The 27,668-nt window shown below is 48.7% G+C and overlaps 1 protein-coding gene across 1 annotated transcript in view; it reads left to right on the top strand.

Annotated features, from left to right (window-relative positions):
* The first annotated feature begins 14,238 nt into the window (after positions 1-14,238).
* LOC147122506 (uncharacterized) overlaps positions 14,239-27,668 on the top strand; it is a 57,719-nt gene continuing 44,289 nt past the window's right edge. The window contains exon 1 of the mRNA XM_086006022.1: positions 14,239-15,026. Coding sequence (XP_085862148.1) covers positions 14,984-15,026 — 43 coding nt within the window. The 5' untranslated portion in view covers positions 14,239-14,983. The remainder of the gene's footprint in view (positions 15,027-27,668) is intronic.

Here is a 27,668-nt window from a genome sequence, read left to right as displayed (position 1 = left end):
TGTCTTGAATATACTCAACGACTGAGCCTCCACAGCCCTCTGGGACAGAGAATTCCAAAGATTCACCACCCTCTGAGTGAAGAAATTCCTGCTCATCTCAGTCCTAAATGGCTGACCCCTTATCCTGAGACTGTGACCCCTAGTTCTAGACTCTCCAGCCAGGGGGAAACAACCTCTCAGCATCTACCCTGTCAATCCCTCTCAGAATCTTCAATGTTTCAATGAGATCACCTCTCATTCTTCTAAACTCCAACAGGCCCAATGTACTCAATCTCTCCTCATAGGACAATCTGCTCATCCCAGGAATCAGTCTAGTGAACCTTCGTTGCACCCCCTCTTATTTCACATTTTTAGATAACTAATAGTGTTTTTATTAGGATTTCAGAATGACCATCTTATAATATGAGATGGGTATTTTTTCAAATTGAACAATATTTCCATTCTAGGAACTAATGCTGGTGACTTTTCTAGTAGGAATTGAACTGGCGAGCTAGATGGACCTCTGTGTCTTTTTCCATTTAGCAATTCCTATCAGTGGCACCCAACACCAGGATGACACTGGCAGCTGTTCACACAACAAGTGTGATGTCTCACGCCCTGTCAGTTAATGGGTGTGGAGAGAGGCGTGTATGGGAACTTGAAAGAAATTCGGGAGGGTGGGGAAAAGGATAGGAGTGTATGTGAAAGAAACGTGATTGACGTGTGATGAAGTGGATAAAGTAGATTCTGGAGAGTCCGTATAGAAACTCTGGTAACTATTTTTTGTCTTTGTAAGTAGAAGCCTTCTCACATTACTAAAATGGCCCGAACAAAAGTCACCAATGACCTTCACTGTGATTGCGACCATCGTGCATTATCCCTCCTCATCCTACTTCAACTCCCTGCAGCCTTCAACACAGTGTCCCAGGCCCCTCCTCCACTGTGCAACTCCATAGGACCGCCATCCCATAGTTCCACTCCTACCAATCTAAAATGTAGCCGGAGCATCACCAGCAATGGTTTCTCTCCCCCCCTCCACTCTGACACCTCTGAAGTTCCCCCAAGGGTCTGTCCATGGTCCCTCCACTTCCTTATCTACTTGCTGCTCCACAGTAACATCAGCTGGTGCCTTTGACACTTACACCAATGATGCCCTCTGCTACGCCTCTCCTCCACTTCTCTTGACACCTTGATTGGCCCCATGCTGTCAGACTTCACACCCGGCATCCAGTCCTGGGTGAGCCTTAGCTTTCTCCAGCTGAACACTGAAAAGACTGAAGTATAGAAACATAGAAAAATAAGAGGTGGAGTAGGCCATTCGGCCCTTCGAGCCTGCTCCGCCATTCAATATGATCATGGCTGATCCTCTATCTCAATACCATATTCCCACTTTCTCCCCATACCCCTTGATATCTTTTGTGTCTAGAAATCTATCTATCTCCTTCTTAAATATATTCAGTGACTTGGCCTCCACAGCCTTCTGTGGTAGAGAATTCCACAGGTTCACCACCCTCCGAGTGAAGGAATTTCTCCTCATCTCAGTCCTAAATGTCCTACCCCGTATCCTGAGACTGTGACCCCTCGTTCTAGACCCCCCAGCCAAGGGAAACATCCTCCCTGCATCCAGTCTGTCTAGTCCTGTCAGAATTTTATATGTTTCAATGAGATCCCCTCTCATTCTTCTAAACTCTAATGAATACAGGCCTAGTTGACCCAATCTCTCCTCATACGACAGTCCTGCCATCCCAGGAATCAGTCTGGTGAACCTTCGCTGCACTCCCTCTATGGCAAGTATATCCTTTCTTAGGTAAGGAGACCAAAACTGCACACAGTACTCCAGGTGTGGTCTCACCAAGGCCCTGTACAACTGTAGTAAGACATCCTTGCTCCTGTACTCAAATCCTCTTGCAATGAAGGCCAACATACCATTTGCCTTCCTAACTGCTTGCTGCACCTGCATGTTTGTTTTCAATGACTGGTGTACAAGGACGCCCAGGTCCCTTTGTACATCAACATTTCCCAATCTATCACCATTTAAGTAAGACTCTACGGCCTAGAAATTCAGTATAGCCACTTTTGGGGCGGTAAAGTCAGGCGGGCGCTAAAGTTTGCGCCCGCCGGAAAGTGGAGGCCACTTCGCCGATATTCAGTAGCTTTGGCCAAGGAGTTTGCTCGAGCGCTAAAACTGGCGTTGCACCCCTATCTTTAGGCGCTAAGCCGGCGGTGCAGACTGATACCGCCGAGGCCGGGCGCAGTGCAGGTGCGGTCATGTTTTGATTGACAGCAGACACCCTGGCGCCGGCCAGCTCTTAAAGGGGGAAGGGTCGACTTGGTCTGCTGCCACGCCCTGGATACTGCAGCCCTCCAGCTAGGCCTAAACACTGCTGCTGGAGAGAAATAGCGCCAGCAAGGATGCAGAGGGCCCGTGAGCGAGCGCAGCGCTTCTCTGCCCATGATTTAAAGGTGCTGGTTAGGGCTTTGGAGAGGAGAAGAGATATCTTGTTCCCGGACAGTGGCAAGAAGGCTCCCAAGAGGCTGTACAGGAGAGCCTGGAGGGAAATCGGCCAGAGGGTCACAGCCAACAGCGATGTCCCCAGGACTGGTGACCAATGCCGGAAAAAGTTTAACGACCTCACTCGGTTGGTCAGGGTGAGTACCCTTTCCAGTGTCCTCCTCATCCTTGCATGTGCACCTCACATTATGGGCAAAGGGACCTCAAAGGCCTAATAGCCAGCCCTCATCCAGCAGCTATGGCACTGGCATGAACATCAATAGCACTTTCTGCACTTTACACACTGGCCAAGCTATTCGACCATGGGAGGCAGTGCACACAACAACAGGGCACCACACTGGCCAAGCTATTCCACCATGGGAGGCAGTGCACACAACAACAGGGCACCACACTGGCCAAGCTATTCCACCATGGGAGGCAGTGCACACAACAACAGGGCACCACACTGTACTTAGAAGCCGTCCTTTCTCTTGCAGGCCAAGCTGGCCGAGAATCTGAAGAGCCGGACTGTCACCGGGGGAGGCCGTGCCCAGTTCCAGGAGTTCAGTGACCTGGAGGAGCGCGTGGGTCGACTCATGGGTGCCCGGGTGATTGGCCCCGTTGCAATTGGAGATGCCGACCCTGTGCTGGGCCCCAATGGTAAGGACATGACCGTTTGGACCTCTCTCGTTCCCCTTGCGCTTCAGATCTACATCCTTTGCCACTGTCCGACCAATGCGCATAATGCCACCACTCATGCCTCCCTCGCTGACGCCCTGTCCTCACTCTAAAGCTACTCTTGTGCCTTCCTGCTTTCAGCTGGTGAGGAGGAGGTCCCTGAAGCTGCGAGTGTCAGTCCCTCGGAAGAGGAGGACGACGAGGAGCAAGAGGAAGGCGGCACATCGGGGGAACCCTCATCCGCGCCAGGGGATGGCAATGGAGGGGACACGTCTTGCCTGGAGGAGAGCCAGGGGGAAGTGTTGCAGGGGGGTGTAGCTCCTGTGCCCAGTGGCGTCCAGCCACGCGGGAAGGGTCGGGCAGCACGGCGGCCTTCTCCCCAGAGGGGGGAAGTGTTGCAGGGGAGTGTAGCTCCTGTGCCCAGTGGCATCCTGCCACGCGGGAAGGGTCGGACAGCTCGGCGGCCTTCTCCCCAGAGGGGGGGGAAGTGTTGCAGGGGAGTGCAGTTGCTGGGCCCAGTGGCGTCCAGCCACGCGGGAAGGGTCGGCCAGCTCGGCGGCCTTCTCCCCAGAGGGAGAGTCCGGCCTCCAGTCCGGAGACGGTCCTCGCCCAGGAGGTGCGCCTCCTTGATCAAATGTCCGCGGACTCGGATCGTCGCCACACCGAGTTCATGGGGGTTGTGGCACGGTTGCCTGAGGCCATTGAGTCCCTGGCTCATAGTGTGGCCGATTTCGGGGCCTCACAGGCCAGGGGTTTCGACCAACTCGCGGCAGCACAGGCCAGGGGTCTCGAACAATTCGCGGCATCACAGGACGCGAGTCGGGCAGAATTCAGGGCATCACAGGATGCGAGTCGGTCCGAATTCAGGGCAGCACAGGCAGCGAGTGGAGAGTTGACGAGTGGTGCCGTGCAGTCACTGGCTGGTCTGATGCGGGCACAGACCAGGGCAGTACGGGCACTCACTGCTGCCACACTCGCTGTGTCACGCATGCATCGCCAGGGCACCCGCAGCGCTGCTGCAGCACAGCGGTCTGGCCTTCACCAGATTGATGCGCTTGCTGCAGTGCCAGCCCGGCCGACTGCCAGTGTCTCTGGCGACCAGCGAGTGCCTGGCATCAGCCAGCTTGCCCCCATTGCTGCAGCCGCCACTGCCACTCCCCCAGCAAAGCTGCGACGAGCTGCTGGAGAGACTGATGCTGCCCAGCCACAGCTGCAGCAGTCAGCAGCCGGCCCCTCCAGGGCCGGAGCTCGTCTAGGCCGACCCCCAAGGGCATCTGCCGTCACGCATTGTGCCCCTCAGGAGCCTTCCCCCAGCCTTGCAGCACCCACAGGGCCCAGGTTGAGGCGGAGCAGCAGGTCGGCCAGGGGCCGGAAAAGCCTGGACAAGGACTCGCCCTCTCGGCACACAAAGTAGAGTGTGTTGGCAAATGTTTTTTTATATGGGGGTGTTTGTGTTCTGTATGGGGGGATTTGTCTTGGTAAGGCCGAGGATGAAGGCCATTTGGATGGACAAGTTTTGTTATTCCTCCCCAGGTTGTGGGAGTGAGATATGTTTTTGACTGTTTTTTGGGGGTCTTGTCTGTTTTTGGGTTTCATGTGGGAAGGGCCCTGAGTTTGTTCAATAAAGCTTTTTATTTATTCAGCTTGTCCATGTGTGATGTTTCAAGTGGTTGTTGCGTTAACCGGCTGAGGGCTTGCGGAGCGGCTGCATTCATGTGCCTTCATTGCCACAAGCCATTCCCTGACAGGGGGCCTAGAAGTGTCATTCAATAAGCCGCCGACGGACGGCCCTTGGACTTTGTGGCTCCCTCCTGGGCTGGTACTCCTCCTCCTCCTCCTCCTCCTCCTCATGGTCCTCCTGCTCGTCCTCCTGAAGTGGTGGTCCAACGTGAGGTGGCAGTGCCTGAGTCCTGCGGATAGCCAGGTTGTGCAGCATGCAGCAAACGACGACGAACTGGGAGACTCTATCCGGCGAATACTGTAGAGATCCGCCGGAACGATCCAGGCAGCGGAACCGTTGCTTGAGGACGCCAATCGTTTGCTCTATGATGTTCCTTGTGGCTTGATGGCTTTCGTTGTATGCCTCCTCAGCAGGGGTCCTGGGCGCGCGGAGCGGGGTCATGAGCCATGTACACAAAGGATAGCCTTTGTCCCCGATAAGCCATCCTCTTGGGGGAGGCTGTGCCTGGAACATGTCAGCCACAGTAGTCTGGCGCAGGATAAATGCATCGTGGCTGCTGCCTGGAAAGCGGGCATTGACAGCTAGGATGCGCTGCCTGTGGTCACACACCAGCTGTACATTGAGGGAATGGTAGCCCTTCCGGTTGCGGTAATCCTCGGCATTGTCGATAGGTGCCCGCATAGCCACATGCGTGCAGTCAATGGCGCCCTGCACCATGGGGAAGTCGGCGATCCTCGCAAATCCGACTGCACGCTGCTCCTGCCTCTCTAGGGTCATGGGGAAGGAGATGAATTGGTGTCTCCTTGTGAAAAGGGCATCGGTGACCTGCCGGATGCAGCGATGCACGGCGAACTGGGAGATGTTCGCTATGTCCCCAGCAGCGGCTTGGAAGGAGCCGCTTGCATAAAAGTTCAGAGCCACCGTGACCTTCACTTCCACCGACAGAGACGTCCTGCACATCAGCTGTGGACGCAGATCTCTGTGAAGCAGCTGGCAGATCTCTGCAACCACCTCCCTTCTGAAGCGCAGCCTCTTAACACAATGCGCGGCAGTCATGGTGAGATAGGACACCTGCTGGCGGTATTCCCTGAGTGGGTAAGGCCTACGTTGCCGACGCCTGATGGCCCCTCTGCGTCTAGGCATGGCTGCCCCTCTCACACAGCGTCTGCGAGCCCTTCGCACATAATGCTGGAACTGAGGGTTGGAACCCCATGCAGCCCACATAATATACTTGCAAACAGTGAAATCACAATGAGTCAAATTTCCAAGCTCTGGCCAGAAGCCAAAAATACCTCTCCTATGTTGGCCCAAATCAGTAAGGTCTCTTCCTTGGTCTCTGTCCAGAAATCCGTAGCACTAAAGTCATTGCAGCAAAATGGCTGGCCTTTATAGTTCAGTCTAAGTGCCCTTTAATTAGCGCTCCCCGAGGCCCGCAGGGCCTCTGCTGCGTTCCACTTCACAGTTCTTAACAGCGCCACGCCCACATTGGGCGGGCGCCACTGAAGTTCTGGTTTGGGGCGCACAAACGGCGTTGCACGACGAAATGACGTCATAAGCTGCGCGCGCAGCTGAGCGCGCGCAAACACTTTGCGCCAGCGCTAAATGTCAACTGAAGTTGGGCGTAGGCGCAGATCGGTCTGCGCCCGGGCGCTAAGTGCCTAGCGCTCGAAATCTACTCCTCTTATGGCGCTAACGGCTGGCGAACGCAACTGAATTTCTAGGCCTACCTTTCTGTTTTTCCTACCGAAGTGGATAACTTCACATTATCCACGTTATACTGCATCTGCCATGTATTTGCCCACTCACTCAACTTGTCTAAATCGCCTTGAAGCCTCTTTGCATCCTCCTCACAACTCACAATCCCACCTAGTTTCGTGTCGTCAGCAAACTTGGAAATATTACATTTGGTTCCGTCATCCAAATCATTGATATATATTGTGAATAGCTGGGGCCCAAGCACTGATCCCTGCGGTACCCCACTAGTCACCGCCTGCCACCCCGAAAAAGACCCATTTATTCCTACTCTCTGTTTCCTGTCTGTTAACCAATTTTCAATCCATGCCAGTATATTACCCCCAATCCCATGTGCTTTAATTTTGCACACTAACCTCTTATGTGGGACTTTATCAAAGGCCTTCTAAAAATCCAAATACACCACTGGTTCTCCCTTATATATTCTACCAGTTACATCCTCAAAAAACACTCTCCCCCCGATCCTCTCTCCACCCCGATCCTCTCTCCCCCCCGATCCTCTCTACCCCACCCCCGCAATCCTCTCCCCACCTCCTGATCCTGACCCCCCTCATGCAATCCCTCTGCCGGACTGACCCCTCGCAACTGAGGCCTACCCGCCCCCCCACTGTCAGCCCACCTCACAAGCTGGCTGGCTGCGGGCAGGTAACTGAGGCCTCACATTCAAATTAGGCCGTCCCGGGTTTCCGCCTGCCTCCGATCCCCCCCACAACCCGCCTCCCTGAACAAAACTCTGGCCTAAGACCTACTTGCCAATCAGCCTAGTCCTCTGTGACCTACATTGGCAGCCCACCCACCCCATGCTTCAAATTTAAATCCCGCAATGGCCTCGCCCCACCCTGTTACCTCAACCTCCTCCAACCCGATATCCTACCTCCTTAAAATACTCCATTCCTCTGACTCCAGATTCTTGTGAAAACCACACCCACCGCTCCACCTTTGCCCCACCATTTGTGGAAAAGCCAGCTGTCTCAGACCCTGAACCCCTCTACCTCACCATCCCTCTCCCCACTATTCAGGACAAAGCAGCCCCTTTGATTGGCACCCCATCCACCACCTTAAACATTCACTCCCTCCACCACCGGCGTACCGTGGCTGCAGTGTGTACCATCTACAAGATGCACTGCAGCAACTCGCCAAGGCTTCTTCGGCAGCACCTCCCAAACCCGCCTAGAATGACAAGGGCAGCAGGCGCATGGGAACACCACCAGGGAACATAAAAACTGACTGTAAAAGCTTCTATAGATAAGTGAAGAGAAAAAGATTGGTGAAGTCAAGCGTAGGTCCCTTGCAGTCAGAATCAGGGGAATTTATAATGGGGAACAAAGAAATGGCAGACCAATTAATTACATACTTTGGTTCTGTCTTCACAAAGGAGGACACAAATAACCTCCCAGAGATGTCGGGGAACATCGGGTCTAATGAGAGGAAGGAACTGAAAGAAATCAGTATTTGTAGGGAAATGGTGTTAGGGAAATTGACGGGATTGAAGGCCGATAAATCCCGAGGGCCTGATAATCTACATCCGAGGGTATTTAAGGAAGTGGCCCTAAAAATAGTAAACATAGAAACATAGAAGATAGGAGCAGGAGTAGGCCATTCGGCCCCTTGAGCCTGCTCCGCCATTCAATGAGATCATGGCTGATCATCCAAATTCAGTACCCTGTCCCTGCTTTCTCCCCATATCCCTTGATCCCTTTAGCCTTAAGAAATATATCCAACTCTTTCTTGAATATATTTAATGAACTGGCCTCCACTGCCTTCTGTGGTAGAGAATTCCACAGGTTCACCACTCTCTGGGTGAAGAAATTCCTCCTGATCTCAGTCCTAAATGGCTTACCCCTTATCCTTAGACTATGACCCCTGGTTCTGGACTCCCCGGCCATCGGGAACATCCTTCCTGCATCTAGTCTGTCCAGGCCTGACAGAATTTTATAGGTTTCAATGAGATCCCCTCTCAATCTTCTAAACTCCAGTGAGTATAAGCCCAATCGACCCAATCTCTCCTCATACGTCATTCCTGCCATCCCTAGTAGATGCATTGCTGGTCTTCTTCCAAAATTCTATAGACTCTGGAACAGTTCCCATGGATTGGAGGGTAGCTAATGTTACCCCACTCTTTAAGAAGGGTGGTAGAGAGAAAACGGGGAATTACAGACCGGTAAGCCCAACATCGGTAGTGGGGAAAATGCTAGAGTCCATTATAAAAGATGTAATAGCAGAGCACTTGGAAAACAGTGACAGGATCGGACAAAGTCAACATGGATTTACAAAAGGTAAATCATGCTTGACTAATCTACTGGAATTTTTTGAGGATGTAACTGGTAGAATAGATAAGGGAGAAGCAGTGGATGTGGTGTATTTGGACTTTCAGAAGGCTTTCGATAAGGTCCCGCATAAGAGATTAGCGTGTAAAGTTAAAGCACATGGGATTGGGGGTAAGGTACTGTCTTGGATAGAGAACTGGTTGGCAGACAGGAAGCAAAGAGTTGGAATAAACGGGTCTTTTTCCGAGTGGCAGGCAGTGACTAGTGGGGTACTGCAGGGATCGGTGCTAGGACCCCAGCTATTCACAATATATATAAATGATCTAGACGAGGGAACTAGATGTAATAACTCCAAGTTTGCAGACAACACAAAGCTGGGTGGGTGTGTGTGCTGTGAGGAGAATGTAGAGAAACTCCAGTACGATTTGGACAGGTTGGGTGATTGGGCAGATGCATGGCAAATGCAGTATAATGTGGATAAATGCGAGGTTATTCACTTCGGTGGCAAAAACAGGAAGACAGATTATTATCTGAACGGCAATAGATTGGGAAAAGGGGAAGTGCAACGAGACCTGGGTGTCCTTGTGCACCAGTCGCTGACGGTAAGCATGCAGGTGCAGCAGGCGGTTAAGAAGGCAACTGGTATGTTGGCCTTCATAGTGAGAGGATTTGAGTACAGGAGCAAGGAAGTCTTGCTGCAGTTGTACAGGGCCTTGGTGAGACCACACCTTGAGTATTGTGTGCAGTTTTGGTCGCCTTATCTGTGGAAGGATGTTCTTGCCATGGAGGGAGTGCAGCGAAGATTCACCAGACTGATACCTGGGATGGCAGGAATGACGTATGAGGAGAGATTGGATCGATTAGGCTTATATTCGCAAGAGTTTAGAAGAATGAGAGGGGATTTCATTGAAACTTATAAAATTCTAACAGGACTGGACAGACTAGATGCAGGAAGGATGTTCCCGATGGTCGGGGAGTCCAGAACCAGGGATCACAGTCTAAGGATAAGGGGTAAGCCATTTAGGACCGAGATGAGGAGGAATTTCTTCACCCAAAGAGTGGTGAACCTATGGAATTCTCTGCCACACAGGGCAGTTGAGGCCAATTCATTAAATATATTCAAGAAGGAGTTCGATATATTTCTTGAGGCTAAAGGGATCAAGGGATATGGGGAGAAAGCAGGGACAGGATATTGAATTTGGATGATCAGCCATGATCTCATTAAATGGCGGAGCAGGCTCGAGGGGCCGAATGGCCTACTCCTGCTCCTATCTTCTATGTTTCTATGTTTCTATGTTACCACCTCCAGGTTCCCCTCCAAGTCACACACCATCCCGACTTGGAAATATATCGGCCGTTCCTTCATCGTCACTGGGTCAAAATCCTGGAACTCCCTCCCTAACAGCGCTGTGGGAGCACCTTCACCACACGGACTGCAGCGGTTCAAGAAGGCGGCTCACCACCACCTTCTCAAGGGCAATTAGGGATGGGCAATAAATGCCGGCCTTGCCAGTGACGCCCACATTCCATAAACAAATTTTAAAAAAACCTCTGATAGAAAAACATTGCGAAGGTGGAAAGTATTGTGGGTAATGTTATGCTACAAAAGCTTAACGAGCTTGGATCCAATTCCCCTCTCGAATGTTTTAATTTTTATTTTAAATTTATTAACATCTCCATTAAAATAGCAGACTGGGGAATTCGGTGCAAAAGCACCAAAGAGCACAGAGATGATAGTTTGATCATAGAGTAAACATACAACTCGCAGCGAGCCACAGTTAAAGCTGCTTCTGTTATTTCCTGCACAGATGGCCCCCTTCTGCGCTGTAAACCTCTAAATTTCACCGACAACTCTCACAGTCATCAAGATTTTCCAATTTGTGTTTTCATAGAATCGTACTGCACAGAAAGAGGCCCTTCGGCCCATCGTGCCTCTGCCGGCTGTGCTGTGAAAGGGTTGTGGGGCTGGAGGAGGTTCCAGAGATAGGGAGGGCGGCGAGGAGGCCTCGGAGGGATTTGAACACAAGGATGAGGATTTAAAATTCGAGGTGTTGCCGGAAGAGGTGGTGAACGGTTCTTTTTCAGACTGGAGGGAAGTGTAGACTGATGTTCTCCAGGGGTCGGTATTGGGACCGCTGCTCTTGTTGATATATATTCATGGCCTGGGCTTGGGTATAAAGGGCATCATTTCAAAGTTTGCAGATGACACAAAGTTTGGAAATGTAGTAAACAATGACAAGGATAGTTACAGACTTCAGGAGGACACAGACAGACTGGTGAAATGGAAAGAAAGAAAGACGTGCATTTCTATAGCGCCTTTCACAACCTCAGGACGTCCCAAAGCACTTTACAGCCAATGAAGTACTTTTTTGAACTGTGGTCACTGTTGTAATTTGCGCACAGCAAGCTCCCACAAACAGCAATGACCAGATCATCTGTTTTTAGTGATGTTGGTTGAAGGATAAATATTAGCCCCAGGACACCGGGGAGAACTCTCCTGTTCTTCTTCGAAATAGTGCCACAGGATCTTCCACCTGAGACAGCAGAAATGGGCAGACACATGGCAGATGAAATTTAATGCAGAGAAGCGTAAGGTGATACAGTTTGGGTGGAGAGGCAATATAAACGAAAGGGCACCATTTTAAAGGGGGCGTGTGAACAGAGAGACCGGGGGCTGTACGCACACAACTCTTTGAAGGTGGCAGGACAAGTTGATAACAGTGTTTAGAAAAAGCATATGGGATCCTTAGCTTTATAAATAGGGTCACAGGGCTGGATTTTATCAATGGAGGCGAGTAGGAGGCGGGACTCCCACTTTTGGGGCTGTAGTCCCGCCTCCATCGAGTTGTGGCCAACCCACGCGATTTTCACTTGATTGACCTTGTTGAGCCCGCCCAGTGGGCTCAGCAGGCCAATTAAGGGCCACCCGGCAACAGGTGATGTCACAGATTGACATTTCATCTGTCAAGAGCTTTTGACAGATGAAATATCAGCGTTTGACAGCTCTTTGAAGCTGTCAAACACTGACAATCTGTACTCTAAGTTAATTCCTTCCTTTCGGGCTGATTTAGAGATCTCTCCAGAACAGAAAGCTGAATGCTGCAGATTTTGACAGCTCGCGGCCATTCTGCTTTCTGTGCCGGTGAGATGAGGGACTCCTGAGACCTGAAGGAAGGAAGGCTGGAAAGGTAAGTAAAGGTAATTAAACTTCTTTAAACACTTTACACACACCACACACACTTACCTCTGCACTCATGCACCCATCACTCACCTGAACACCAGACATCTCGAACCCTCCAAGTCCTTCAGCCCGACGGTCCGCCTCGCTAACTTGGCGTAGTTTGGAGCCGTCGGGAATCCCACACTTCAGGAATAAAAATAGGGATTAGGCTAAAAACTGCCTGTTAACTACCTTTTAACAGGAAATTAATTGGCACTAATCCCCTTCCCGCCTCGGGGAGGCGGGTCCCAGCACAGGTTGGGTACCCGCCTCCTGGGAAACGGGCATGGAGGCGGGTTGGGGGTGGGATGGGTTCGTGCCCCCTGATTTAGCGATTTCAACACCCCATACGCCTCCTTTCCCGCCTCCACGGCCCTGGGAAATTCTAGCCCATAAAGTTCAAAAGCAAGGAAGTTATGCTAAACCTTTATAAGCTAAACCTTATTAAGCAGGTTGGGGAATTGGGTATATACTTGAAATGGGGTAGCGCTTCCTCACCACAAGTTACTGGAGGGTTTGCACAGTAATAACAGTGAGCGGTATTAAACTCGCCATTATTTTTCCACCACATTCTGGCCCATTTAATATAAGTTTGTCGCTGTACCTCATGGGAAAAATTCGCATGGCTATGGGGAAAGAGTAGGGGGAAGTGGGGCTAAGTTCAAAGATCCGGCACAGGATGGGCCGAATGGCCTCCTTCTGTGCTGTGAGATTCTACGATTCTATACAGCCTGTTACACAGAACTAGGCTGCAGATAAATAGGACTTAGCTACAACAAACCACTTTATTACCAGTTACAATCAAACTGCTCGGTCTGAGAGGAGGGCGGCAACTATGCTGGTTTGGAATTATTTAATTTTTATAAAAATCATACATTTTTAATGGGCTGATGTGTTGGTGTGTAGAATACAAGAGCAGGGAGGTTATGTTTGAACTGTATAAAACAGTTAGGCCACAGCTAGATTACTGCGTGCAGTTCTGGTCACCACATTATCTCATTGAAACATTAGATTCTGAGGGGGATTGACAGGGCAGATGCAGAGAGGTTGTTTCCCCCTGGCTGGGGAGTCTCGAACCAGGGGTCACAGTCTCAGGATAAGGGGTCGGCCATTTAGGACTGAGATGAGGAGGAATTTCTTCACTCAGAGGGTGGTGAATCTTTGGAATTCTCTACCCCAGAGGGCTGTGAATGCTCAGTCATTGAGTATATTCAAGGCCGAGATCGATTGATTTTTGGATATTAAGGGAATCAAGGGATATGGGGATCGGGCAGGAAAGTGGAGTTGAGGTCAAAGATCAGCCACGATCTTATTGAATGGCGGAGCAGGCTCGAGGGGCCGAATGGCCGACTCCTGCTCCTAATTCTTATGTTTTTATTACAGGAAAGATGTGATTGCACTGGAGAGGGTTCGGAGGAGGTTTACGCGGATGTTGCCAGGACTGGGGAATTTTAGCTATGAGGAAAGATTGGAGAGGCTGGGGTTGTTTTCCTTGGAACAGAGGAGGCTTGATTGAGGTGTATAAAATTATGAGGGGACTGGATAGAGTGGATAGGAAGGACCTGTTTCCCTTAACGGAGAGGTCAATAACCAGGGGGCAGAGATTTAAAGTAATTGGTCGGAGGTTTAGAGGGGAGTTGAGGAGAACTTTTTTCACCCAGAGGGTGGTGGGGGTCTGGAACTCACTGCCTGAAAGGGTGGTCGAGGCAGAAACCCTCATCGCATTTAAAAAGTACTTGGATATGCATTTGAAGTGCCCAGGGCTACGGACCCAGAGCTGGAAAGTGGGATTAGGCTGGAGAGCTCTTTGTGGGCCGGCACAGACACAATGGGCCGAATGGCCTCCTTCTGTGCTGTAAATTTCTATGATTCTAAATCGCTGTAAAATTTAAGTATTTGTGATTAATTCCATGGGCAATATCACTTCGATTCCTTTAACTGTGTTACAAATGATTCCGAATTGTCAAAGTCAAATTGTTTCTGACACTGAGGCGCGATTTTCAGGAGATTATTTTACTGAATGCACAAGTCATTGTGAACGGTGCAGAGATCGGAGAGACTCGAGACTCACCCGGCTTCTGAAAGAAGTCAAACTCAGGGTGGAAGCGGCGTCACTGTGACCATAAAAGGCAGAGAGAGGGCGGAGTGTCGGAGTGAGCGAGGGCAGAGCCTGAATCACAGCGGCTCTGTCACAACCGCTCCCAGCTCGCCAGGATCGCAGCTCACCAGGGTCCCAGCAGACCAGGATCCCAACACACCAAGATCCCAACACACCAGGGTCCCAGCAGACCAGGATCCCACCAGAGCAGGATCCCAGCACACCAGGATCTCACTAGACCAGGGTCCCAGCTCACCAGGATCCTACCAGACCAGGATCCCAGCACACCAGGGTCCCAGCAGACCAGGATCCCAGCACACCAGGGTCCCACCAGACCAGGATCCCAGCACACCAGGGTCCCACCAGACCAGGACCCCAACACATCAGGGGTCCCAGCTCACCAGGATCCCAGCTCACCAGGATTCCACCAGACCAGGATCCCAGCTCACCAGGATTGGAGCTCACCAGGATCCCACTAGACCAGGATCCCAACACACCGGATCCCAACACACCAGGATCCCAGCTCACCCGGATCCCACCAGAGTGGCACAGTCACACATCAGGATCCCAGCGGAGCGGCACAGTCACACACCGGATTCAACTCAACCCTGCGGGCTTGCAGTAACTCTCCGGATTGTATTGGGATTCTGGCTCGGTGCGGCTCCGGGTTGCACCAGCACCGATTCGGAGGCACTCCGGGTTCCGCCTGCAGAGTCCGGGATTGCGACGCCGGGCACCGACACTCCGCCCCTGCATCCTGGGCTCTCCCTCCGCCCGCCATTCCTCCGCCAGTCCTGCGCCTCCTGCTCCCGCAGCGATGCTCTGGAACCTGGGACTGTTTGCTCTGCTGCTGACTGCAGGTGAGTTGTTGCAAGAATAGTCACTGGCCAGCCCTCAAAATAAACCTAATGAATACAAACATATCTAAACAGTCATTGAATCGCGAATTGAATGAGTCTTCCAGTGTAGACGGGCATGGTGGTATCTAGATGGATATGGGGGTATCTAGATGGATGTGGGGGTATCTCGATGGATATGGGGGTATTTAGATGGATATGGGGGTATCTAAATAGATATGGTGGTATCTAGATGGATATGGGGGTATTTAGATGGATATGGGGGTATTTAGATGGATATGGGGTATCTAAATAAATATGGGGGTATTTAGATGGATATGGGGGTATTTAGATGGATATCGGGGTATTTAGATGGATATGGCGGTATCTAGATGGATATGGGGGTATTTAGATGGATATGGGGGTATTTAGATGGATATGGGGGGTATCTAGATTGGTATGGGGGTATCTCGATGGATATGGGGGTATCCAGATGGATATGGGGGTATCTCGATGGATATGGGGGTATTTAGATGGCTATGGGGGTATCTATATGGATATGGTGGTATCTAAATAGATATGGGGGTATTTAGATGGATATGGGGGTATTTAGATGGATATGGGGGTATTTAGATGGACATCGGGGTATTTAGATGGATATGGCGGTATCTAGATGGATATGGGGTATTTAGATGGCTATGGGGGTATTTAGATGGATATGGGGATATTTAGATGGATATGGGGGTATCTCAGTGGATATTAGGGTATCTAGATGGATATGGGGGTATCTCGATGGATATAGGGGTATCTCAGTGGATATTAGGGTATCTAGATGGATATGGGGGTATCTCGATGGATATGGGGGTATTTAGATAGATACGGGGATATCTCAATGGATATGGGGGTAACTCGGTGGATATTGGGGTATCTAGATGGATATGGGGGTATCTCGATGGATATGGGTGTAGCTAGATGGGGTATCTAGATGGATATGGGTGTATCTAGATGGGGGTATCTAGATGGATATGGGAGTATTTAGATGGCTATTGGGGTATCTAGATAGATGTGGGGTATCTAGATGGATATGGGGGTATTTAGATGGATATGGGGGTATCTAGATGGATATGGAGGTATCTCGATGGATATGGGGGTATTTAGATGGATATGGGGGTATTTAGATGGATATGGGGGTATCTAGATGGATATGGAGGTATCTCGATGGATATGGGGGTATCTTGATGGATATGGGGGTATCTCGATGGATATGGGTGTATCTCGATGGATATGGGTGTATCTCGATGGATATTGGGGTATCTAGATGGATATGGGGATATTTAGATGGATATGGGGGGTATCTCGGTGGATATTGGGGTATCTAGATTGATATGGGGGTATTTAGATGGATATTGGGGTATCTAGATGGATATGGGGGTATCTCGATGTATATGGGGGTATCTCGATGGATATGAGGGTATGTCGATGGATATGGGGGTATCTCAATGGATATGGGGGGTATCTCGATGGATACGGGGGTATCTCGATGGATACGGGGGTATCGATGTATACGGGGGTATCTCGATGGATATGGGGTATCTAGATGGATATGGGGGTATCTCGATGGATACGGGGGTATCTCGATGGATACGGGGGTATCTCGATGGATACGGGGGTATCTCGATGGATATGGGGGGTATCTCGATGGATATGGGGGTACCTCGATGGATATGGGGGTATCTCAATGGATACGGGGGGTATCTCGATGAATAGGGGGGTATCTCGATGAATAGGGGGGTATCTCGATGGATATGGGGTTATCTCGATGGATATGGGGGTATCTCGATGGATATGGGGGTATCTCGATGGATATGGGGGTATCTCGATGGATACGGGGGTATCTCGATGGATACGGGGGGTATCTCGATGGATACGGGGGTATCTCGATGGATACGGGGGTATCTCGATGGATACGGGGGTATCTCGATGGATACGGGGGTATCTCGATGGATACGGGGGTATCTCGATGGATACGGGGGTATCTCGATGGATACGGGGGTATCTCGATGGATACGGGGGTATCTCGATGGATACGGGGGTATCTCGATGGATATGGGGATATCTCGATGGATATGGGGTTATCTAGATGGATATGGGGGTATCTCGATGGATATGGGGTTACCTAGATGGATATGGGGTATCTAGATGAATATGGGGGTATCTCGATGGATATGGCGGTATCTAGATGGATATGGCGGTATCTAGATGGATATGGGGGTATCTCGATGGATATGGCGGTATCTAGATGGATATGGGGGGTATCTCGATGGTTACGGGGGGGGTATCTCGATGGATATGGGGGTATTTAATGGAAATGGAGGGATATCTGGATGGAAGGGAAGGGACGGAGGCTGTAACCTCCTTCAGCCCTACAACACTCTGCCTTCCTCCAATTCTTGAGCATCCCCGATTTCCTTTGCTCCACCATTGGTGGCCGTGCCTTCAGCCGCCTGGGCCCTAAGCTCTGGAATTCCCTCCCTAAACCTCTCCGCCTCTCTCTCCTCCTTTAAGACGCTCCTTAAAACCGACCTCTTTGACCCAGCTTTTGGTCACCAGTCCTAATATCTCAATATGTGGCTCGGTGTCGAATTTTGTCTGATATTCGCTCCCGTGAAGCGCCTTGGGCTGTTAAAGGCACTGTATAAATAGAAGTTGCTGTTTTTAACAGCCTGACTCCAAAGGAGATGCACTTTACCTTCCAGCAAGATTGGGGTGGTTAGCTTGTGTTAGGCTGGGTGGTTTAACTCAGGCAAAAAAGTATAACATAATAAAATGTTACCGTGAGAGCACAGGACAGCTGTGAGCTTTAAAGTTAAGGTGGTGCCAGATAGTTCATTTGACACTTCGCCATAAACAGTAAAGTTAAAAGGCTAAATAAAACAAAAAAAAGCAAAACAGTGCGGATGCTGGAAATCTGAACTAAAAACAGAAAATGCTGGGAACGCTCAGCGGGTCAGGCAGCCTCTGTGGAGAGAGAAACGGAGTTAACGGTTCAGGCTGGAATGGGTTAAGGGTCTCGCGGATTCACATTTCCACCACCGCTGAGTTTGTAACTTGTCGAGGGTTTTACATTTGACTGTTGGGGGTTTCCAATATCGATCACAGCACGTGTTTATTGAAGTATGGTGACTGCGGCTGACGGGATATCTGAGTGTTACACATGTTCTTATCCATATTGCCAACTCTAAACTACACCCAACTGTCACACTGTTTTTTCTATTTCTTAGAAAATAGCGTCGACACACACACTGCACAAAGAACAGAACTTGCCTTTCCACAGCGCCTGTCATGACCTCACGACATCCCAAAGCGCTTTACAGCCAATGAAGTACTTTTTGAAGTGTAGTCACTGTTGTAATGTGGGAAATGCGGCAGCCAATTTGCGCACAGCAAACTCCCACAAACAGCAATGTGATAAATGACCGGATCATCTGTTGATTGAGGGATAAAAATGGGTCAGAACACCAGGGAGACCTCCCCAGCACTTCTTCGAAATGGTGTAGTGGGATCTTTTACGTCCACCTGAGAGGGCAGACGTGTCATCGTGAAAGACAGCACCTCTGACGGTGCAGTTCTCCCTCAGTACTGCACTGGAGTGTCAGCCTAGATATTTGTGCTCAAATCTCTTGGAGTGGGACTTGAACCCATGACCTTCTGGCTCAGAGGCAAGAGTGCGACCCACTGAGCCACAGTTGCACCTGAAAGGGCACAGGAGGCTTCGCGATCCTCACCAACAAGGGGAGACAGCGATAATCCAGGGCCATCGAATCACTCACAGCAGCACTTGGGAATTCTCAACGACAACTTGCATTTCTACAGTGCCTTTAACATAGTAAAATGTCCCAAGGCGCTTCACAGGAGCGATTATCAGACAAAATGGCAGAGAAATTAAACAAATACTTTGTATCTGTTTTCACGGAAGAAGACGCAAAAAACTTCCCGGAAATAGTGGACAAAAGGGTCCAGCGAGAATGAGGAACTGAAAGATATTAGTATTAGTAAAAAAGTAGTGCTGGAGAAATTAATGGGACTGAAAGCCAATAAATCCCCTGGACCTGATGGCCTACATCCTCGGGTTTTGAAAGAGGTGGCTATAGAGATAGTGGATGCATTGGTTGTCATTTTCCAAAATTCCATAGATTCTGGAACGGTTCCCGTGGATTGGAAGGTGGCAAATGTAACCCCACTATTTAAGAAAGGAGGGAGAGAGAATCCAGGAACTACAGACCAGTTAGCCTGACATCAGTAGTAGGGAAAATGCTAGAATCTATTATTAAGGACGTGGTAACTTAGAAAATAATAATAGGATTGGGCAGAGTCAACACGGATTTATGAAAGGGAAATCATGTTTGACGAATCTATTAGAGTTTTTTGAGGTTGTAACTAGCAGAATAGATAAGGGGGAACCAGTGGATGTGGTGTATTTGGATTTTCAGAAGGCATTCGATAAGGTGCCACACAAGAAGTTATTAAACAAAATTAGGGCTCATGGGATTGGGGGTAATATACTAGCATGGATTGAGGATTGGTTAACGGACAGAAAACAGAGAGTAGGAATAAACAGGTCATTTTTGGGTTGGCAGGCTGTAACTAGTGGGGTACCACAAGGATCAGTGCTTGGGCCTCAGCTATTCACAATCTACATCAATGATTTGGATGAGGAGACCAAATGTAATATATCCAAGTTTGCTGATGATACAAAGCTGGGTGGGAATGTAAGTTGTGAGGAGGATGCAAGGTGGCTTCAAGGGGATATAGACAGGCTAAGTGAGTGGGCAAGAACATGGCAAATGGAATATAATGTGGAGAAATGTGAAGTTATCCACTTTGGTAGGAAAAATAGAAAAGCAGAGTATTTTTTAAATGGTGAGAGATTGGGAAATGTTGGTGTTCAGAGGGACCTGGGTGTCCTTGTACACAAATCACTGAAAGTTAACATGCAGGTACAGCAAGCAATTAGGAAAGCAAATGGTATGTTAGCCTTTATTACAAGAGGATTTGAGTATAAGAGTAATGACGTCTTACTGCAATTATATAGGGCCCTGGTGAGACCACACCTGGAGTATTGTGGACAGTTTTGGTCTCCTTACCTAAGGAAGGATATACTTGCCATAGAGGGAGTGCAACGAAGGTTCACCAGACTGATTCCTGGGATGAGGGGATTGTCCTATGAGGAGAGATTGAGTAGACTAGGCCTATATTCTCTAGAGTTTAGAAGAATGAGAGGTGATCTCATTGAAACATACAAAATTCTTACAGGGCTTGACAGGGTTAGACGCAGGGAGAATGTTTCCCCTGGCTGGGGAGTCTAGAACCAGGGGTCACAGTCTCAGAATAAGGGGTCGGCCATTTAGGACTGAGATGAGGAGAAATTTCTTCACTCAGAGGGTGGTGAATCTTTGGAATTCTCTACCCCAGAGGGCTGTGGAGGCTCAGTCGTTGAGTATATTCAAGACAGAGAGCGATAGATTTTTGAATATTAAGGGAATCAAGGGATATGGGGAAAGTGCGGGAAAGTGGAGTTGAGGTCGAAGATCAGCCATGATCTCATTGAATGGCGGAGCAGGCTCGAGGGGCCGAATGGCCGACTCCTGCTCCTAATTCTTATGCTCTTAAAATTTGACACCGAGCCACATCAGGAGACACTAGGACAAGTGATTAAAATCTTGGTCAAAGAGGTGGGTTTTAAGGAGCGTCTTAAAGGAGGAGAGAGAGGCAGAGAGCTTTAGGGAGGGAATTCCAGAGCTTAGGGCCCAGGCAGCTGAAGGCACGGCCGCGATGAATTTCCCATATGGCCAGTTATATTGCTCTGTCGTGCAATATAGCAATGACTGCCACAGAGTGAATAACATTGATTTGATTCATAATCTGGTTTATGCAAACTATTTCATCCACTGCATGGCATTTGAATGAGTAATCTGCCTTGCCCCTCCAGAAAAATCTGGAGTAAGTTCTTTACAATCTATTCCTCTTTAGATAAAGTCACAATTCAAATTCTTCAGATAATTCATTTCATTTTCAGTGCAGAAATCGCTTTGAATAATCAGCAGCAAATGTTTAGCGGGTGAATTTCCGCTGGGGTTCTCCTGCTTGCCTGCCTTAACGTCAGTTGGCATTTCCCCAGGATTTCTGAAGCTCTTCTGTGAAGTTACGGGGACAATGGGGTGAAACCGCACAGAAATTAACCCCACCCACAGCCCCTCCCCATAGTTTATAACCAGGATCATAAATACAGAGTAATGCTGCTGCCCCGTGTCCTCACTCGCACCTAGTCCTGTTCATCCATCACAACCCTGTGCTCGCTGACCTACACTGACTCAAGGCCCGATAACGTCTCGATTTTAAAATTCTCATCCTTGTGTTCAAATCCCTCCATGGCCCTCGCCCCTCCCTATCTCTGTAACCTCCTCCAGCTCCCCGAGATCTCTGCGCTCCTCCAATTCTGGCCTCTTGCGCATCCCCCGATTTCCATCGCTCCACCATTGGCGGCCGCGCCTTCAGCTGACTGGGCCCCGAGCTCTGGAATTCCCTCCCTAAACCTCTCCGCCTCTCTCTCCTCCTTTAAGACGCTCCTTAAAACCCACCTCTGTGACCAAGCTTTTGGTCACCTGTCCTAATATCTCCTTATGTGGCTCGGTGTCAAATTGTGTTTGATAATCGCTCCTGTGAAGCACCTTGGGACGTTTTACTACGTTAAAGGCGCTATATAAATACAAGTGGTGATATTGTGGAGGTTACTTGATCCTCAGAATCATGTTAGTGGGATTATTGTTAGTTAAACATACATTCCCCCCAAAATTGTAAATGTGAGTAATTAATCCTGGTAATAATTTACATATGTAGCCCTGATTCACCAGTACAGTCAGTATTAAAAGTTGTGCATATCTTTTTGTAACATCGCTCCAAACATTAAGTTACCTCATGGAGAAATGGTTCTCACCTCAGCGTCACAGTAGTTGGACTTCCCAGACCTAAATCAGAAATGGACTTTACCCTTTACTGGCACTTTGGACTTCCTCATTACTGGGACATAGCAAGCAATAAATGAATATAATGAAACAACGGGCAAAAAAAAGCACCAGACCGGAAGATTGGGGGCAGTACAGGATACAGCAAAAGAGGACAAAGGGATTAATCAGGAAGGGGAAAATAGAATACGAAAGTAAACTTGCAGCAAACATAAAGACAGACTGCAAAAGCTTTTATCGGTATATCAGGAGGAAAAGACTGGTAAAATCCCAAGTCGGTCCCTTGCAGTCCGATTCGGGAGAATATATAATGGAGAATAAGGAAATGGCAGACCAATTAAACTCATACTTTGGTTCTGTATTCACAAAGGAGGACACAAATAACCTCCCAGGAATATCGGCAAACATAGGGACTAATGAGAGGGAGGAGCTGACAGAAATTAGTATCTCTAGGGATATGGTGTTGGGTAAGTTGAGGGGACTGAAGGCCGACAAATCCCCGGGGCCTGATAAACTACATCCTAGGGTACTTAAGGAGGTGGCCCTGGAGATAGCAGATGCTCTAAGGATCATCTTCCGGAACTCCATTGACTCGGGAACAGTACCCGTGGATTGGAGGGTAGCTAATGTTACCCCAATATTTAAAAAGGGGGGTAGAGAGAAAGCAGGGAATTATAGACCAGTAAGCCTTACATCGGTTGTGGGCAAAATGCTAGAGTCCATTATTAAGGATAAAATAGCGGAGCACTTGACAAATGGGGAAAGGATCGGACAGAGTCAACATGGATTTACAAAGGGTAAATCGTGTTTGACTAATCTGCTGGAATTTTTTGAGGAAGTAACTGGTAAAATAGATGGGGGAGAGCCAGTGGATGTGGTGTACCTTGACTTCCAGAAAGCCTTCGATAAGGTTCCACACAAAAGATTATCATGCAAAATTAAGGCTCATGGAATTGGGGGCAAAGTATTAACGTGGATAGAGAACTGGCTGGCGGATAGAAAACAGAGAGTTGGAATAAACGGCTCGTTTTCGGAGTGGCAGGCAGTGACCAGCGGGGTGCCGCAAGGATCTGTCCTGGGACCCCAGCTGTTCACAATATATATAAATGATCTGGATCAGGGAATTGGATGCAATATTTCCAAATTCGCTGACGACACTAAACTAGGAGGAGGGGTGGGCTCTGATGAGGATGTCAGGAGGCTACAGTGCGATTTGGACAGGTTGGGGGAATGGGCGGATACGTGGCAGATGCACTATAATGTGGATAAATGCGAGGTTATCCACTTTGGGGGTAAAAACAGGAGGGTAGATTATTATCTAAATGGCAATAGATTGGGAGATGGGGAAGTGCAGAGGGACCTGGGTGTTCTTGTGCACCAGTCACTGAAGGAGAGCATGCAGGTGCAACAGGCGATTAAGAAGGCAAATGGTATGTTGGCCTTCATATCAAGGGGGTTCGAGTATAGGAATAGGGATACCTTACTACAGCTGTACAAGGTGCTGGTGAGACCGCATCTGGAGTATTGTGTACAGTTTTGGTCGCCCCATCTGCGGAAGGATGTTCTTGCCATGGAAAGAGTGCAACGGCGATTCACCAGGCTGATACCTGGAATGGCGGGAATGACCTACGAAGAGAGATTAAATAGTTTGGGCTTGTACTCACTGGAGTTTAGAAGATTGAGAGGGGATCTCATCGAAACATATAAAATTATGGCAGGCCTGGACAGGCTGAATTCAGAGAGAATGTTTCCAATGGCCGGGGAGCACAGAACCAGGGGCCACAGTCTAAAAATAGCGGGCAAATCATTTAAAACAGAGATGAGGAAGAATTTCTTCACTCAAAGAGTGGTGAGCCTGTGGAATTCCCTGCCACAGAGGGCTGTGAAGGCTAATTCAATAAATATTTTCAAGAGAGAATTGGATATATTTCTGAAGGCTAAGGGGATTAAGGGTTACGGAGAAAAGGCGGGGACGGGGTACTGAACTGGTAAGATCAGCTATGATCTCAGACAAAGACCAGCCATGATCTCATTGAATGGCGGAGCAGGCTCGAAGGGCCGAATGGCCTACTCCTGTTCCTATCTCTATGTTTCTATGTTTATAAAGCATCTTATCACATTGCAAAACACTTCACAGGTGATGAATTACTTTGAGGTGCAGTAGATGTTCTGTAGGCAGACCAGGCAACTATTTCACATAGAATATACAGCACAGAAACAGGCCATTCGGCCCAACTAGTCTGTGGTGGTGCCGCCAATACCTCTGAAACAGCAGGTGGAATGAGTAATCAGTTAATCTTCCCCCCCCCCCCACCGTGGTATTGGCTGAGGACGAATTGTTACCCAGGACAGCTCCCGATCGTTTACCTTCACCTGAACCAGCAGAGCAGAGAGACTGGTTCAACATCTCATCCAAAGCACAGCGCCCCCAACAGGACAGAAAAAGGAAGAAAGACTTGCATTTCTATAGCGCCTTTCACAACCTCAGGACGTCCCAAAGCGCTTTACAGCCAATTAAGTACTGTTGAAATATTTTTCTATAATGTAGGAAACGTGGCAGCCAATTTGCACACAGCAAACCACCCCCCCCACCCCCGTCTACTCTATCAAACCCTTTCATCATCTTAAAGCCCTCTATCAGGTCATCCCCTCAGTCTTCTCTTTTCCAGACATAAGAGCCTCAGCTCCCAGGACGTCCCAAAGTGTTTTACAGCCAATGAAGTACTTTTTGAAGTGTGACCACTGTTGTAATGTAGGAAACACGGCAGACAATTTTGCGCACAGCAAGCTCCCACAAACAGCAATGTGATAATGAGCAGATAATGTTTTTTTTAGCAGTGTTGGTTGAGGAATAAATATTGGGCCCAGGACACCGGGGAGAGCTCCCCTGGTCTTCTTCGAAACAGTGGGCGTGGGATTCTACATCCACCCGAGAGGGCAGACAGGGCCTCGGTTTAACGTCTCAGCCGCAATAATTAATTTTAGATTATGAGCTCACACCCTTGGAATTGATTTCAAATCTTACAGCCATCTGATTCAGAAATGAGAGTGCTAGCAAATTCACGTAGAGGGGAGACCTAGATCCATAACACTAGAATAAGAATGAGTTTCAATTCTTGTAAAGTTTCTAATGATTTTGCAGGAACTAGAAACTGAAAGTAACTCCAGGGCAGACGTTCTTCTCATTGTGCAAAGGACTGCTTGAGCTTGAGTGACAGAGGAAATATCTGGCAGGCTCTGTTATGTATCTGTGATCTCCTGCACCCAAATTTCCTCAGTACACTGAACCCAGATGATCCTGCATGCCCAAACACCATAAGGGGACAATCAGCTCCCATACAATCTCAGAAATAACTGGAGCTGCTGTGGGCAATGGAGGAAAGAAATCTTGGAATAAAATACACAGAAGAGACAGCTTATTAACAGAAATACAGTAAAACTTGTCGTAGGTAGAGGAAATATATGGGCAAATCTAGCAAGGCTGCACTCACAGACTGAAGCCTTGCTAAGCAGGAGGATAAAATAGGGCTATAACACGGTTCTCCAACCCAAGTTCATTATGTGGCTCGGTGTCAAATTTTTGTCTGATAATCGCTCCTGTGAAGCGTCTTGGGATGTTTTACTACGTTAAAGGTGCTTTATAAATGAAAGTTCTAAAGCGTCGAGGGAGTTATAGAAGTGGAATCCTCATTGTTGATTTTGTTGGGATTCACTGGTAGTCCCCCTGATATGGTGTGTGGACTGATGCAGCGGTTCTGCTCCACAAATGCTTGCGCAGGGTGCGCGCAAGGAACTTTCTGGAATTGGTACCCCTCCTGGTAGCATTTAGACTTGGTATAACGCAGCATCCTCTCTGCTCCTACAGGATCTTTAGCCATCCTCTTTTCTGAGTCAGGGACTCTCTAGCAGCAGGATCCTACATCCTCTACTGGGTCCTCCAGGTACTTTTTTCCCCCAGTTTCTTGTTCGGATGTGAGCTGTTGCCTGAACTGATTTGGGTTAGCCTGGTGCCTATAAAGAATGTTTGCCTACTGTGTATTATGCTGGTCTCCTTACCTAAAGAGGGATATACTTGCCATAGAGGGAATGCAACGAAGGTTCACCGGACTGGTTCTTGGGATGGGGGGATTGTCCTATGAGGTGGGATTGAGTAGACTAGACCTATATTCTCTAGAGTTTAGAAAACTGAGTGGTGATCTCATTGAAACATACAAAATTCTTAAGCGGCTTGTCAGGGGAGATGCAGGGAGGATGTTTCCCCTGGCTGGGGAGTCTCAAGGTAAGAGGTCGGCCATTTAGGACTGAGAGGAGGAGGAATTTCTTCACTCAGAGGGTGGTGAATCTTTGGAATTCTCTACCCCAGAGGGTTGTGAATGCTGAGTCGTTGAGTGTATTCAAGACAGAGATTGATAGATTTTTGGACTCTCGGGGAATCAAGGGATATGGGGATCGGGCGGGAAAGTGGAGTTGAGGTCGAAGATCAGCCATGATCTTATTGAATGGTGGAGCAGGCTCGAGGGGCCGAATGGCCGACTCCTGCTCCTAATTCTTATGTTCTTATGAGAGATGGGCAAGATGACACATTTTTAACTAGAAGGGGATGGCGCATGGTCAGAGAGGGTCATAGCACTAATCAATTGAAAATTTCAAAACTGAGATTGATAGATTTTTGTTGGGTAAAGGTATTAAAGGTTACGGAACCAAGGTGGATAGATGGAGTTAAGATACAGATCGGCCATGATTTCATTGCAGGGCGGAACTGGCTCGAGGGGCTGAATGGCCTCCTCCTGTTCCTACATGCCTTGACCTTTATGTCAACCAATTCACGCTAATCTGCAGGTTAGTCTACTTCTTCCAGAAACAACTCTACTTGTGTCACATCCTAACTCCATCCACCCGCCTTGGTTCCGTAACCTTTAATACCCTTACCTAACAAAAATCTATCAATCTCAGTTTTGAAAGCTCCAATTGACCCCCCAGTCTCAACAGCTTTTTGGGGGAAGAGAGTTCCAGATTTCCACCACCCTTTGTGTGAAGAAGTGCTTCCTGACATCACCCCTGAACGGCCTAGCTCTAATTTTAAGGTTCTGCCCCCTTGTTCTGGACTCCCCCCACCAGAGGAAATAGTTTCTCTCTCTCTACCCGATCGACTCCTTTAATCATCTTAAACACCTCAATTAGATCACCCCTTAATCTTCTAAACTCGAGGGAATACAAGCCCAGCCTGTGGAACCTGTCCTCGTAATTTAACCCTTTTAGTCCCGGTATCATTCTGGTGAATCTGTGCTGCTCCCCCTCCTAGGCCGATATATCCTTCCTGAGGAGCGGGGCCCGGAACTGACCACAGTCACTCCAGGTGGGGTCGAACCAGAGCTCTGTACAGCTGGAACAGAAAACCCACCCCTTTGTATTCTCTATTGATCTGGCGAGTGAGCTAAAACGTGTCTGAGATACAGAAGGTTGCTGAGGGGCCATACATTCCCCAACAAGCTAGCTTTCAGTCATTTTTAATATCTAACATATCAGGTTCCAGTTGATTTATGCTGAATTTTTTTTAGGCATGTGACTCTGTCTCGGTCACCTGTGTTTGGAAATAATTAAACAGGTGGTAAGTTAAGGATACTTGTAGAGTGAGATTACAATT

Source organism: Somniosus microcephalus, chromosome 2 (assembly GCF_052327205.1).
Source record: "Somniosus microcephalus isolate GS21.2 chromosome 2, FLI_Smic_1.0, whole genome shotgun sequence".
In the NCBI taxonomy this organism is placed as follows: domain Eukaryota; kingdom Metazoa; phylum Chordata; class Chondrichthyes; order Squaliformes; family Somniosidae; genus Somniosus; species Somniosus microcephalus.
Note: the sequence above shows the minus strand (reverse complement) of the source record. Positions and strands in the feature narration are given on the sequence as shown.